The 16,744-nt window shown below is 33.8% G+C and overlaps 2 protein-coding genes across 5 annotated transcripts; one reads left to right on the top strand and one right to left on the bottom strand.

Moving 5' to 3' along the window:
* Window positions 1–197: 197 nt before the first annotated feature.
* LOC128188312 (nucleolar protein 10-like) lies at window positions 198–2,528 on the top strand. The gene is made up of 2 exons (XM_052859284.1): window positions 198–342; window positions 489–2,528. The coding sequence occupies exons 1-2, from the start codon at window positions 263–265 to the stop codon at window positions 2,437–2,439; spliced, it is 2,031 nt and encodes a 676-aa protein (XP_052715244.1). The 5' UTR covers window positions 198–262; the 3' UTR covers window positions 2,440–2,528.
* A 4,846-nt stretch (window positions 2,529–7,374) lies between these two features.
* Window positions 7,375–16,356, bottom strand: LOC128188460 (uncharacterized). 4 transcript variants are annotated; one of them, XM_052859524.1, is made up of 11 exons: window positions 16,261–16,356; window positions 13,828–14,078; window positions 13,340–13,492; window positions 12,818–12,981; window positions 11,976–12,522; window positions 11,191–11,395; window positions 10,686–10,751; window positions 9,952–10,074; window positions 9,338–9,413; window positions 8,828–8,942; window positions 7,375–8,500 (listed from the first exon to the last, which is right to left on the bottom strand). In XM_052859524.1, the coding sequence occupies exons 2-11, from the start codon at window positions 14,020–14,022 to the stop codon at window positions 8,399–8,401; spliced, it is 1,746 nt and encodes a 581-aa protein (XP_052715484.1). In that variant the 5' UTR covers window positions 14,023–14,078; window positions 16,261–16,356; the 3' UTR covers window positions 7,375–8,398. The 4 variants fall into 4 exon arrangements, with proteins under 4 accessions (XP_052715484.1, XP_052715483.1, XP_052715485.1 ...); XM_052859523.1 differs by lacking the exon at window positions 16,261–16,356 and adding an exon at window positions 16,001–16,216; XM_052859525.1 differs by lacking the exon at window positions 16,261–16,356 and adding an exon at window positions 16,001–16,215 and having other exon boundaries at window positions 12,033–12,522.
* Window positions 16,357–16,744: the final 388 nt, after the last annotated feature.

The raw sequence follows: 16,744 nt of genomic DNA on the forward strand, positions 1-16,744 counted from the left end.
TCTGTCACATCCATATTTGACTTATGAAACCAATCAGATGGTAATGATTATATAATCCCTCCTGAACAAACTTTACTCATACAACCCCATTTAATAGTCCCAGGTGAGCAATGCGTAACTTTGTCCCCATTTTTGTTTTCAATTTTATCCGGATGATATTGTTTCTACTTTTATTCCATTTCCGGTTGTGGAATAAACACACTTCGACGCAATCATCGCAATGCACGTGTTCACGTTGTAGATTATCGCGAAGTTTAGAAACATGCAGGTCTCAAATCCTAATAACGTTAAGATATACAATCTTAGCGCTGGAAAATCTTTGCCAGAATGGCTTTCTGACAGGTAACGTCATGCATTTCACATGAAAAGTATAAGATGTGTGTTATGTAGCTTGACGGAAAAGTGCCAGTGCTTCCGAAGAGTTTAAAGGAAACTTGTAAGTCATAGTGTGAAACATGTAAATTAAATACAGTGTTTTGTATTTTCAGGCAAAAGCGCTCTTTACAGAAGCAGGACATCGATGTAAGGCGGAGGATAGAACTCCTGCAAGATTTTGACATGCCAACAGCAAGTCAATGTGTAGGGGTGTCTCCCGATGGACAATACATATGTGCCACTGGTACATATAAACCGAGACTAAAGTGTTTCGATACCGCTCAGATGTCACTCAAGTTTGAAAGAGGTCTTGATTCCGATGTTGTAAATTTTCAATTCCTCGGAGAAGACTATGGGAAAATAGTGTTTCTTCAGTGTGATCGATACATAGAACTGCATTCACAATTTGGAAGATATTACAGACTTAGAATACCAAAGTATGGGAGGGATATGGCGTATCATTTTCCTAGTTGTGATTTGTTTGTAGGTGGCATTGGATCTGAAGTGTACCGAATTAATCTAGAGCAAGGAAGGTTCCTTAGTCCTCTGACCACTAAGGCACCAGATACTAATTGTTGTGAAATTAACCCGGCTCATGGACTACTCGCCTGTGGAACCAGTGTAGGAACTGTTGAATGTTTTGATCCGCGTGTCCGCAAAGCTGTCGGAACACTAGATATTACCTTATCAAATCAATTTGAAGATGTTCATGAACTGCCTAAAGTCACTGCATTGAAATTTCGAGATGCCCTCAATATGGCCGTAGGAACAAGTACTGGTCATATATTGCTTTATGACATTCGTTCCAACAAACCACTCCTCGCAAAAGACCACCATTATGAATTGCCAATCAAATCGATCGAATTTCAGGATTCACTGAATCTCGTTCTCTCAATGGACTCCAAAATCTTGAAGCTCTGGGACCGTGAAACAGGAAAGCCCTACACCTCCATTGAGCCAGGGACACCTCTGAATGACCTCTGTGTTCTACCCAAGTCTGGACTTCTATTCATGGCCAATGATGACCAGAAAATTCTGTCCTACTACATTCCAGCTCTTGGAACTGCTCCCAAGTGGTGCTCATTCTTGGATAACCTGACAGAAGAGTTGGAAGAAAGCACTGCTCAGATAGTGTATGATGACTACAAATTTGTCACAAGAAAGGAGTTAGAGGAGCTAGGCCTTGCACACTTGATAGGGTCCACATTACTGAGAGCCTACATGCATGGGTTCTTCATGGACAATAGACTGTACAACAAGGCTAAAACTATTGCTGAGCCATTTGCGTATGAAGATTACAGAAAGAGCAAGATTCGAGAGAAGATTGAACAGGAGAGAGCCAATCGTGTCCGGTTAAAGAAACTTCCCAAAGTCAACAGAGATCTGGCGGAGAAACTGATGGATGTGAAGGAAATTGGAACCAACAAGAAGAAGGTGAAAGAAACAACTACTCTGCTGGAGGATGATCGGTTCTCTGCAATGTTCTCCAACCCTGAGTTCCAGATCAATGTGAATAGTGATGAATATAAGTTAGTCAACCCAGTGGTATCAAAGTTGGACAAAGTGAGGAGAAAGAAGCAAGCCAAAATGGAGCAGTTTGCTGAAGTGAGCGACGAGGAGGGCAAGAACATGAGCGAGAGTGATAGTTCAGATGACGAACACACCTGGACTAAGGAACTCAAAGACCAGCACAAAAAGCTACGACGTGAGGCAGCGCAAGCAAAACATGCGGAGTACATGGAGAGGAAAAACGCACCCAAATTCTACGAAATCAAAGATGGAGTAGATCTGGACAGCAAAGATGGAAGTCAGAAAAAGCTGGCCAAGAAATCTCTTGGACAAAGATTGCAAGAGACTCGGGATGACAGTATTGTGTCTAAATCAGGATCTCTTGGCAGTAGAGAGATGACATTTACCTTTAAGAAGAGTGAGAGGGAGGTGAGGCAACAGCAGCAGTCTAGAGAACACCATAAAGAAAGGAAGAGCATCCGACGGTCTGCAGGGGATATCACTAAGACTCTTAAACAAAAACCAAAGTTTTGGTTAGGGAAGAGAGTCAAATGATATTTTTGAATACAAACACTGCAGTGCAATAAACATTGTTTTTCTGAGTTATATACAATGTACTGGACAATAAAAAGTTAGTGCATGTACTGATGTGTCTGAATTAATAAACTTTGTATATGGCCAAGTTACTCATGGTTGTGCCTGGTGTATGTCTTGTAAGATAGACTACATTACAAGCAGCCGTAAAACATGACACATAATATCTCATTTATTTTGAAAATGAAAATCAGTAGCAATTCGTTCAACATTTTACTTTCACAAGCTATGAACATTTATGATTACCAAATCACTATATTGGCTAATGAATGTATTTGAGTAACTTGAGTTATTCAGCATCATCATGCCACTAACTGCATTTCAAATGTAACTATAAGAGCAGTTGGAGTCAAAGCAATGACTCTTTGATACATTCACTGTGTTTATGAACACATATAAGAACACAAACTTACAAGATTCAACATACACCTTACATCACTTCCATCCATAACAATCATGTCATTTGACATCGGACAATGATAGATGATTGCAATTTATTGCAGACATCATGAAATCTCCGGAGTGAAACTTCTGTTTTTGATGGGGATTTCCAATCCACCTTTATGATATGTATGCTCATTATATCAAATTGCATTGCTTAGGTATGATGTCTTAATTATTATGAGTAGATTAATTAACCAAATCAGACAATAAAAATATTGTAAAAGAAGGGGGGGGGGGTTAAAAATATCGCATGAATAATTGAAAATTGTTGGGAAGTGATTGAAAATAACTACCTTGCTAGTTAAACAGGATATTATTATTATCAAAAATAGGTAAAGAAGGAAATTTTCTGGACAAAATTTTCCCCAAAAAAGTAGCCAGGAGTTAGGTAGTGCATACCATGTACATGTTTATCAATGCACAATTTCTGGCACCTTGCCAATATTGATACTAATTTTGGCATGTATCTTCCTATTAGTGAAAAAGGATATAGATTGTTCACGCACATATTCACGAGACATTTTTATAAAATTTTAAGTTTATAATAAGCTGAATAAAACCCCCTTCATTGTAACTGCAGTACTGCTCTTTTGCAAGGCAAATTGACATAGTTTATAGGTGAAATATGATGTAAATTAATTGTTTCATTTACGTAATTTATTTTATCTACCTACTAAACCTTTGGCAAAGTGTGTCAATTTGCCCTGCGAGAGAGCAGTATAGCAGTTACTGTGTAGGGGTGTATTGGTATAAACTACATTTAGCTTCCAATTGATGACCCATTAATTCTTAATTAACATGCATAAACCTACTTCAAGACTTTCAATGGAATAAATTTCATTAATTTTAATTCTGTGCAAGTTTAAAATTTTTCATACTCATTTTTTTTCTATCTAATAACTATAAGCCCTTATTACCATTATCCATGGGTTCAACCCCCCTTAATCACTCATGGGCCACTCAACCATATGGCTCTTTGAAATCAACAAGATTTGTTTGGCTTTTGAGCTAACATTAAGCAATCAGTGCATAATTTGCTTGAAACTAACTTCATTTTTAACTCTGTTTTGACACAGGGAATAGATCGTTGTCCTACCAAAAGTCCAAGGTCTTATTAAAATGGTTTTATCTTAATCTTAGCATTAATTGAACCAGAACAACAATGGAACAGTTATGTAAATGAAGTATCAAAGTCATTGTTACCATACCAAGTAATATACATGTATACCTTATTTTCTAAAGTATTGCGCAAAAGTCAATAAATCTTTTTACTTTTAACAAGTTAACTTTATTTATCTACACACATAATAAACAGATTATACATAGTGATCTAAATAACAAGATTATAACTGTAATACAGTCTCAACAATACCTTGATACAGGTTCAAATGACACTTGTAGACTTTTACAGAGGTAGTCTGTACAACCATAGTTATAAATATACAATATAAGTATTTGGTCACAATCAAACAAAACGTCCAAAAAGATTGCTGCTTTGGCATTTCAGCAAGACTCAAAAACTAAAGATCGAGTTACCATGATTGGTTTAGAGAAATTGAAGAGTAAAGAAAAAAAGTTGAATTATCTTGGAAGTAAAATATTTTCGTATTCAGAAAAAAGAGAGAGAAAATGAAGTAAAAGAAACTGGTTTAGAAAATTAGGTAGGATTGAAAGAAACCATGAATTTTTTTTTTAGAAAATTCCACTTCATTATTAAATCTCAATTTTTTTTTTAAATTCAAAGCTATAACCAATCTCTCAAAGAATATGTAATCACTTTCTTTCACATATTGTTCTTAAAAAATAAAAGTTACTTTTTGTGACAAATCATCCCATTTGAAAACTTTCAGATTGAGTTTTTTAAAAAGAGCTTGATTTCAGAACAGCATATTTTTTCATGTGATACATTTTATAGCCTATGCGTGCCAAAAAAGACCATGAATAATTACACATCATACTACTGAAAGGTATTAGAGTTATCAAAACAACCAGAATGCTTATCATTTTGAGACGTAAAGAGAAGTGAGAATTTCAATTCGATTTCAAATATATGTAATATTATTGAACTATTGCATTTTATTATTATAGGTATGAATCAATTCCATCATATATTACCCCAAGATATAATAAGGCACAATTTTGAAACAAACCATTAGAAAAAGAGGAAATTACATTCATGAGCTATTCAGTTGTAATAAAAAGGCAGATATTGAGTATTTTGACAAAGAAAAACAATCTTGCATTTGCAGGAAGCTTAATTTCAATAAAAGTAAATGATTTCTCTGTTATTTGTATCCGTAAATTAGATCACAAAAGCTTGCTTATAATGCTAGAGGATTTGGCCTTGAGTTTAACACACAACTTTACACAGAGCCCTATTCATTGTACATACATAAACTTCATGCAAAAAAAATAAACATGTACTACCCAGAAGAGACATGAACATGTACATACTGATTCAATTTACTATACACAAAATTTTACATAAAACAATTTTACACTTATATGTACATTTGTACAAGACCAAAACAAAAGCATTATCGGATTATAAGTGTGGCTTAATTTGCACAAGATATATATGTATATGCATTCAAATGAAAGAAAAGTGCCGGTACATGTAAGTCAAAGGGGTATAGAAGAGAGGAAGAATTTCAACAAAAGGACAAACTCAAGAATTTATTTAGAATGTCAGATTAACCAAGTTAAGCACTGTAAAAATACTTATTTTGGTGTTTATTTAAAGTATTGATAAGTCTGATTTTTTTGGTACCAAACATGTCCATCAAACTACGTTTTTATTTATACAGTTGTATACCAACAAAAACAAATACATGTACTGGTAGACATTTTGAAATCCATTAAATCCATTACTTGGAATTTAAATTTTAAAAAGCTTTGAGCTTCTAGCTGTTTACTAATAGTACCAAAATTAGCTAAAACTATGCTATAAGCTTCAATATTGTGTATAGAAAAAACTGCGAAAGTTAACCATGCTTCTATGGTGGTACATGAGTATTTCTGGAGAACCAGAGAGTGTAACTTTTATTAAAAAACAAATTGAAGAATAAACAGATATTTCTTTGTAAACAAAAAGAGGAAAAGAAAGCACCAATATTTTTGGGCCACCTTGATGGGAAATCTTTGAATGCTTTATATATATTAATATACTTATTAAGCAAGTACAAATGTTTTAATTGCAATTAGGGATGGATTTACAATTTAAGCTGATGAAACTTCAGATTGTTTAAGTAATGAATCACTGGCCAAAATGAAAGTGTTTTGAACCTTGATGTACAGCAATTTATCTCTGTGAGCCAATTGATAAACATGCATATTAAGATCACACAGGTGCAAGTTATTAAAATGAAGATGAAATGTACAGTGAATGGTGACATGATGAAATGACAAATAATTTATCTTTGATTCATTACACATTACCCTGTTTGCTTTATTAAGTAATATAAAGAGTTCCTTTGAAATCTTTAGCACATGTTGTACAATATGAATTGAGTCTTGATAAACTGAGCAATGCTAGCCAGTGATTATACTGTAGTTACCAGTACATGCTTTTTTTAACAAAAAAATCTACACACACCCACTTCTTATGATATTAGCTCTCCCTATCTTGTGTTCATAAAATCAACATCTAATGTACATAACATAACACTATATTTGCATCAACTCATGCATACACAAGTCTATCTTCAGTGATTTTTGTAACACACACAAGAGATTTACACTGAATTTGTCATCAATGTCTATCCCAATTGCTTGAAACATTTTCTGAAAATTTGAAAACATTCGAGAGCCAAATAACACAGAGCTGATGGGTAGTATGGATGGACAGAGAAGCTGAACAGAAATTAGCCGACCTGCAAGGTCAATAAAACAATGGGTCTAAAAAAAAAAATGTGTGAATTCATAAACTTGTTCCCCAAAGTGAATTGTCCAGAACTCTGATGACTACGAAATAGAAATGATACAAAAATAGTACTATGGATACAAATAATAATAATAAATACAATAGTCTAACTATGTACAACTTATTTGATTGTATAGAAGCACCTTAAAGAGAATTCTAGTGAGAGAAAAAAAAAAGGTACAAAATATGAGGATCAGTGGTTTACATCAAATAAAGTTCTTATAAAATTACTATAGATCAAGTCTTACAAGTATAACTGCACCTTTACAGTCAATTACCTTGAACTATTAAAATGGTATTAAAATATAGGAGTTTCTTCACCATCAATACCCTTTGTTTCTTCTTATGGGGCACCGATTCTGTCTTGCCTGAATCTTAACTTTAACTAAAAACATGCATAATAAATGGCATACACATTTAATACAAATTTGTTTCAAATTTTGTTTTGAGGGGGGGGGGGGGGGGGGGGGAGGGGGTTGAAAAAGAATTTTTTGGGGGGGGGGGGGTGGTGGCTAAAATGAACTTAAAATAAAGCCTTTAAAATATTGATTCAACTTAAAGCACATAGATGATACATGTGTAATACTGACTTTAATTTCACTGGCACTAAAACACTGCTGATAAAAACCACAAATATTTTCACATACATGTACCAAATATAATGATTTAATACATGCGGCGAGAAGTTAAATGGTCTCTTTGACAGTATCTTAAATGTACTTCTCCATGTAAAAAATCCACAAAATATACATAATACATGCATTAATAGGTGAAGCGTGTATATTTCATTTCCTTAAACATTCTGATTCCTTCTTACAAGTATTTTACTTGTCTGAATTTCTCCTCTCCAATTAACAATTTCTAAACGTTATATAATTATATATTTATACATGGATCTATCACACAACAAAATATACATGTATGTCATATATGTATATATATATTAAGAACTCACATCTGTAAATACATTGTACATGGACTTAAAAAACATGTATCATTGATACCACTGAGTATAAAACATGAGACACTTAATCTAGCTTGATTTTCAACATGAAATAAACACGAGGGGAGAAACATGAATGACATATTAAAAGATAAAAAGAACAAAATCTTTCACATACCGTAGCTTTATATAATCAACATATGAATTTCTAAAAAAAATTTTGAAAAAGTTGCACATATTTAAAGTTCACTTTGGAGTAAAAATCATTCTGTTCTTCTCGACTAAAATGAAACCCTTTGTTTCGTGAGGGAGAAAATTGTATTGCTTTGTATTATTAATGTTCACAGTTTTATATTGGCATTAATTGCTTTTTATCAGTCTGAGAGAGGATTCAAAATACCCTGAATATAAACAGTCTCTATTGATGACTGGCCTGATGTATCACCACTTAATACTGGCACTCCACACTTACACAATGACCATCCTATCTGATGAGGGGCCAGGGATTATATGACGTTTGTGGCTTTGTTGTCGTGCGGTGATTATCATAGTCTATGGCCTCGTTATTGCGGTGGATTATATGAAGTCGGTGGCTTTCTTATCGCGGTGGATTATATAAAGTCTGTGGCTTTGTTGTCGTGGTAGATTGGCATGTTACCCGTCTTTAGTCGATCAGATGACCGCTCATTGGGTATCCTCAACAAACTATCAGGCTAAAGAAAAATAAAAGACATTGACTACGGTAATCTGAATTTGCATTTCATTATCATACATCAACTTCAACTTAATGCATTTCTTATGAATAAAATAATTATTCACTATTCATTTTCTCTACATCAATATCATCTGTTGGAAAATTACTCACATCATTGATCATTTCCATTTAAAGATATAAACAATTTTTTTTTTTTTTTTACATTTGTGCTATTATTTCTGAAAATTGTCAGTTTTCTTTCTTTTTTAAGTTGTGCTGCTAAATGTATATACATTTTTTTCTGATGTAATTTACACTTGTAATTATCCAGTGGCCGGGTTCTTACCAGAGGTTCAATCTCCGTCTTTTGGTCATATGGATTTACAGGTTCATCGGGAACAAAGTCCTCTTCATCGCTGTCCAGTAGATTGATCATGGAGGGGGCCAGCTTCTCCTTCTGACTGTGTCTTCGTTAAGAAATACACAACAATAGTCCACACACAACAATAAAGAAATATTTCTCTGTAGTTTTGAAATACAGGTACTAGAGCTTTCGTAGCACTTTTTGGTACTAAGGACAGGGCCCTTAAGATTATAGTTTGAAAAATAGCAACATATTTGGGAATATTGGACAAGAGCTTTCGTAGAACTTTTTGGTACTAAGGACAGGGCCCTTGAGATTATAGTTTGAAAAATAGCAACATATTGGGGAAAATTGGATTATCATCACACATCATAAATACATGGTTTATGTTTAATGTTATTTCTATTTTCCAATAGCCAGAAACAGGAAATTAATTATCTTTATGTTAACTGACAATCTACTGATACCATAATCAATGCAAGAAGAGGATACATTTGTTTCAGTGTCATTTTCTTCTTTTTTCTGGTGAAAAACTTCTTTGCCAGAGCCATAAACTGTTTCTTTGATGCTGCATAAGAAAAACAATGATTTCAAAATAAATGTACATAATTCACTGCTTAATAAACAATAAAAGTGTACATGAATTCTCATATCCAACAATATGTTTCGTGTTCTTAAATAATATCCTCTTATTTATTAATGTTCACAACAGACTCTATAACTTGTTTTCTGTTTAACATCAACTAAACTTTGTTCGTCATAGCCTGTGATTTCTGTTCTTGTTTATAATACTGTGTAACCCTTTGAATTTACATGAACCAATTTGTATCTTATGTCAGCTTTTGCAGAAATTTGTATTGTCCCATAATTCATTGAGGAAGTAAATTTATGGGGTAGTGGTACCCTACTCCAGGTATGGAAACAGAGTCTCCACAAAATTTAATAATTTAAGCTTTTATAGAGTGTAACAATTGATTTATGTTAATTATGTACCTGCAGCCCTATGCTCCCCAATGAGCGAACAGGTATAAGTCAAGTCATCATATACCAAATTAAAAAAAAATAATTAACATATTTAAATAAATTTTATGTGATTGATGAGTTACCTCCTCCCATGTGGTTGAGCTGTCTCCGTAGTTCTGCGTCGTCATCCCCTTGTTTGGGGGTGGGCGGGGTGAAAGGAAACGGCTCCAAGTGGGACTGACGGTCATCTCCATAACCATTGGATGCTTAAACAGAAAGTACATACAAAGTCAGCATAATATTGGATGTTGATGCTTCAGCAGCATGTAAATACAGATACAAAAGGGAGCAAAACAATATAGACTGTCATCTCCATAACCATTGGATGCTTAAACAAAGTACATACTGAAACAAAGAGAGCAATTGAAAACACTGAATGTCTCAATGATACATATTGATACAAAGAGGGCAAAACTAGATTTTATGTGATTTTCTTAATATCTTTCAACAGATAATGTCTTGTTTAAAGTCTGGCAATGAATATTCCTTAACTTCACAAGTAAACAAAATAAATCATGAGTCTATGGCAGGAATTGATGATGTAGTGCATCGCCTGTGTTTGCAATCCAAGAACAGAGGCATATGCATCAGTATCTTCATTCAATGAATTTATATACATGTATTAACATGATATGTTGAATGGATCACAATATCACAGACCAATTTAATATATATAGTCAAAATACATGTTCATTGTACATGTACATGTATTGCATCCGCAACCATATACCTCGAAATAATCTACAAAACATACTATCTGACTGTTATAAACACCACAAAAGAAAAACTTATGAGAGAATAAAACAAATTTGAATACCTATTGTTTCTGTAGGTTGCATTGCAGGAAGTACAGTAGGTTCAAAAGTTGCCATATCCTTTCGATCTGAAATCACAGGAGAATGTTGTTTTTCTTTTATTATTTATTTTTCCACCTTAAGCATTTAAAAATAGGTATACACGTATAACCTGGTACATGTACATGAAGAAGTTTAAGTAGAAGACAAACAACCTTTTAAAAACTGAAATCATGCACCATTAAATTCAATAAAAAAAGTCAGGTGAGATGGAATATATGCCTCATTTTTCACAGCCTGTTAAATTATCTAATTGGGTAACACACTGCGCATATATATTCAATGCATCTAGAAAAACATCATAAAAGAAAATTGGTGGTCCGCTACCTATACATGATGTAATTTTGCCTACCTTATTTTGGGTTGCCTCTTTTAATATATATAATAAGACACACATACACAAACTTCTTTCGTAAAAAAAATAAGAATAAAACTTATTAAAATCAAAAAGTAAAAGTATCCAAATACCCTTCTCCAAAGTTTTCATAAAGTCTTCATTTCCTCTGAGTTCTTGTAAAAATTCACTGTTCTGTAAAGCTATTGCGAGTCTTTCGTCCTCCAAATACTGGGACATTTCAAGATCAACATTTTTCACTGCCTTTCTTCTTCGACGCTCGTTTTCTTTTAACTTTTCATCCAGCATATCTTGACTGAATTCATGTGAAGAGATAATCTGAAGCAAGGAAGTTAAAGACATCAATCAATGATGAATCAACAATAATGAGGAAATTTTTACTGGATCCTATTCATTCACAAAATACATTCTCCATGCACTAACAACTTTCACATTCATATGTCCTCATTTTGAGATAAGACACATATTGACCACAGGGATAACTTGTGAAGTACAAAATTTACTATGTACTGCTTTAGAAATAATTCTATACCTCTTTACTTCATGATCACTTTGGGCCTAGATTTTAACAATTTTGCATCAACAATGTATAACATTCATTTGCAAACACAAAATATGGCAAAAAATAGAATTTATGTATGTCTGCTACATACATGGAAGTATACTATCTATAATTTGTAACAAAAGTATATGCTTCTAGGTCTAAATTTTCTTTTACAAAAGGATGTGCAATTTATAGCCACCTGGTCATGCAAAGAAAGAAAGAAAATTTTAGCAGAATCAAATGGTATTCATAATAATAATAATAATCTTTCATGCCAATTTTTTTTAAATAAAGGGATGCATTATTTGTACATGCAGTGAACTGGTCATGCATATTAAAATCAATTTTGCTGACCAGTGACTTGGACATCCCTGGGGATATATTCTGAACTTGTCCATGAGGAGCACGCACCATTGGAAAGTGGTCTCCTCCATGGGACCACTTGGGTCTCTCCGGAGCTCGCTCACTGCGACTCCGCGAGATCTTCTTCTTGTGCTCACTGCTACTGTTTGACAGTCTCTCAGTGTGCCTGTTTTTTCTACTACTAATGTTGTGGTGCGTTCGTTCCGAGCTGTTCTGTAGCGGTAGAAATCCGTCCAATGACAGTGGGTCCGGAGACTTTGGCACAGTTAATCTTAGAAAGTCGTCTGGAAGTGTTCCGAGCATGGGGGGATTCCAGTTACGGAAGCCGCCACTCTTTCCTGAAGCTCTGCGACTGATTGGGGAGCTGGGGATGGGACGCTTTGGTTCCGTATTCGACAGAGCTAGAGAATCCACCATGTCTTCGCTGTGGCGACTTCGGTGGCTTCTTCGATGGTGATGATGGTGAGATGACCTACTGTGATGATGGGAAGATGATCTGCTATGACTGTGAGTCTTTGGGGTTGAGGTTGAATTTGATCTGTAAATAAATCAACAGTTGTTTCAGATATCAACTAGGCAAACTATAAAATTTCAAAACAGTCCAAAATATGTATCGGTACATCTTCTGTTAGAGAAAGTCTCCATGAAATATGAATTGGTCAATCACCAATATTCACTGAGCATCACTTTCATTGTTTTACTGAGGTTTTGCCCCAACAGAGAGATGTGGTTTAAAAATTAAGCATTTTGCTCACATCATCAAAATAAGGACAGAATTTGCTCATTCTGTGACAAAAATGATGCTTTGATTTAGACTTGCTACCACTACTGACCTTATAGGGCTCCTCTTTGGTAGGGTGGGAGAGGATTTACTCGTTGCTTGTGTGATGGGGGTGGTCCATATACTGCTGGAGTTATTTGATTGGACAGCTTCAGTGTATGAGGGTGGAGAATCTTCCGTTCGTTTCTCATGGTATGTCGGGCAACCCGCATCCACCTGAAGAAATATCACATAATCAAATCGTGTACATATGATAAAAACTTTGCATAATTAACTTGCATATTTAACTTGACTCTTTATCTGTAATTTGCAAATACATGTTAAGTAAAGAATAATTGAATCTTCAACTTTTAAAAAGACAGTTGTACATTACTGGCACCAAACTGATAATAAATTTTACTTGAAACAGAAAAATTTATTTATTTGACAATTATTCTACATGTATATCCAAAGTAACTTTTAATACTTTTCTACTGTTGAATATTCACAAAAAAACCCAGATATAATATTAACATGTATATGTGATGAATAAACAATTACATTTTTTGTAACATATTATAGCTAACAAACATACAGGAGAAATAAGCTCTGGAGGTATATCGACAAAATCTCTATCATCGGAGTCAATACTCATAGTCAGCAACTGATCTATAGTGTCATCTACAGCACCATCGTTGGATCTCAATACGGCCTCAATAACATCAGTATCCATTGTTGGAAACATCAACTAAAATCAGAAGAAAGCTGTTGTTTAACTTCTGAATCAGGATTAAAAATCTAGTGACTTTAAAATATTCTTTCAGGTGGTAATATATATTTCAGTATTTCTAATAATTTAATCTTAAGAAAAATACAACATAAATAGTAGAGACAAGGAGGAGAAAGAATCTTCCAATCTTTGCTCTCCTTACATATATTTTTAAAAATTTCTGGAATATCCACTCTTAACAGACACTTTTCAAGGGAATAATTTTACAGAGAAAAACTTAGAAGATACCCTTCACAGAGAGTATATTAATAAATCAACAACAAAAAATTCCAACATGTTTGGTATCCACTTACTTTAAAGTCTGACATGGCTTGATAAAAGTCCAACTGCTTCGTTGGTCTCTCTTTGAGAGAGCGAGATCTCTGCAGGGGAGGGGGTCTCGCTGGGGGTTCCCCATCTCCTGGGGCAAAGTCATTTTCCACCTGCGGGTTGTGAAGTCTCCGGCGACTGCTTCGAGGCTTTGCCGATTGAGTATCAGCTGTTGCCATTTCCTGTCTTCTGTCAGCTACACCATCTTATATATATAACCTATATTTGAATTCACCTGCAATATAAATTGATTATCGTTAAGGGATATATCTCAATAATATTAAGGTACACTTCTTTCAATCTCCTTTAAGCCAGCCCTTACTTATTCACTTTGTCGCAGAATGTTGTACAATGCAGTAAATAAGGAAGGACTGGCTTTTCTTTAGGCTAGCTTTATGAGAAATTTGTGTTTTTCCCTTTTTTAACTAAATCTGTTTTTCTAAATTTGCTGTGCTGGTAGGCAGGAAAATATGCGCAAAATATTAAAAGGAAAAATAAATCTACAAACATAACAATATGCATATTTTGTTGGTGAGTCTCAGTTAATTTTCATAGGTCTGTAGAGGACAAAAATATTTTCAAAGGCAGGATTTAATACATAGGACCTGAAAGGGGAGAGCAAATGTTCTAGTCTGACTTGTATGTATTATCATTCTTTAACCTTTAACTATGACTACGTAACAAGGGAACCTGTGAATTCATCCACTCAACATGTCAATTATCGATAATATACAGACTCTATAATCTATTGAAATATGTGAAATTATGCATGAAAATGTTTTGGTCCGGCAGAAATTGATTACCAGTACAACAAGGTCCAGTCTGATAATTAAAATACATTATTATAGATTCCAATTGAGCTGAAACAACTTAGCTTGGAATGTTTGACTCATGTTAGATGCCAAGATGTAACATAAACAACATTCCTCAAAAGTGAATCAATGACATTAACAATATTTTAGATAATATAATGACAATATCAATTGAAGCCATGTGTACCTCCTATAATTTTTTTCTTTTAAATATATATAGGCACATTTTTTTTCAGCTCCAAAAAATCAGACTTCCCATAAATCAATTAAATCATGTAACACAAAACTGGCTTGTAGCAAATTTCAAGGAACAAAAGAAGGAACTTTGCTAAAACCATAAATTGTTATAGAACAGTCAGAAATCAGTATTTCTGTAGTACACTATATAATCAATATACCACCATTTACATAAAATGTCAATTAACAACCTTCTCACTTCAAAATTTTAGAAGTTTCAGTACTCTAATCTATAATATTAGAGTTTGAGTACTATGTACTACTACTAATAATATATGTCAATGATATATGAATAATATTTGTTATAGGAATGATTAAAAATGCATGTACTTTAAAATTTTGCCAATGGGGGCCCTAAAATTACTTCATTATAGCTGTTAATTTCTCAGAGCTGTATTTGTTATGAATAGCAATTTTCTTTAGGTTCATATAAGATCTTTGCTGGGATATAACTAAGAATTTGTTGTACACATTGCTATATCCATGTTCATTAATCTATTTGAATTTTGCTGTAATAGGCAAAAGATGATAACCTTTAATTCTTTTTAAAATGGGCCTCTTATTGCTTTAAAGTATACAAATAACATAATCAATAAGGTTTCATAATACTACTTAAGTATTATTAAAGAATCTACATAAGTATGAAAAAACCTAGCATAGTGCATTAGTGCTACAATGTCATACTGTAGGATTAGATGTTACTTAAAAATCATACTACTTGAAGACACTGTGATGAATTTAACATGACTCATATGGTGATATAACAGAAGTTACAGTAAACAAAATAGAATACGGAAATGCCCAAGTAATAAGAGTAATCATGGAAATGCTCATCATAAGTACCGGAAAGCCAATTATCAAGTTAATATTGTGAGCATTTCATGCATATCAAATGTATAAGAACTATTTTGTTTATAATCAAGCAAAATCACTATATAATCTGAGTTTCAAAAAACGCATATACTAAAATAAAATTGGAAATAAAAGGAAACTAACGATAAATGTTATATATGATACAACTTATGAGGCAGACTTAGCTTGAGGATCAGTCACTTACATTTCCTTTCAATGATTATTAAATTAAAAACAAATGTGTACACATACTCACACGACAATCAAAGGAAGTAAACAAAAACTAAAAACAATGGCCAACTAAAATTTTTTATCGATATTAATACGACCAGGCCTATTCATTTCCCTCCATTAACTCATCTATGAATCTCAAGAGACCTTCAAGATACTCACAACATAACACGAAAATCCTTAACGTTTATAAAACATGAGCATTCTAATTCTGACAATTTTTGCATTGTGAAATTATTTATGAATGAATGGGTTAAACAAATGAGTAATCATTGTAGTATTTACCAAAAATTTAACGAAATTCCATCCTCAAGGGATCGACCGGATGTTGTAGAAATGAATCCACTTCATTATGTTCGGATTGAATGAAATACATACTTCCGGACAAAATTGAAAAAATGTCGCTAAAAAGAAATTAGGACCTACATAAAATTTTTTGAAAAGATAAAAAACAAAACAATAAATGCCATAATAATAGGCAACATACACAAAATATGAAAATGATCCACAAATTAAAGATATCACAGGAATCCTTAATTTTTAGCTCACCTGAACCAATACATAACCGGATGAGGTCTAATGACGGGCCTGACTAGGATTAGAACCCCTCAATCTCTAGGCTGGTGCTCTGCCAACTGAGCTACCTAGTGGTATTTGAACCGGCCTGACTGCCACATTCATCCAGTTCGCCCTTGAAGATCACCCTAGGCTCTTCCCCTGGCAGGGGTTAAAATGGCACGGCACCAAATGTAACGGAATGGGAGTAATA

Source organism: Crassostrea angulata, chromosome 6 (genome assembly GCF_025612915.1).
Source record: "Crassostrea angulata isolate pt1a10 chromosome 6, ASM2561291v2, whole genome shotgun sequence".
NCBI lineage: Eukaryota > Metazoa > Mollusca > Bivalvia > Ostreida > Ostreidae > Magallana > Magallana angulata.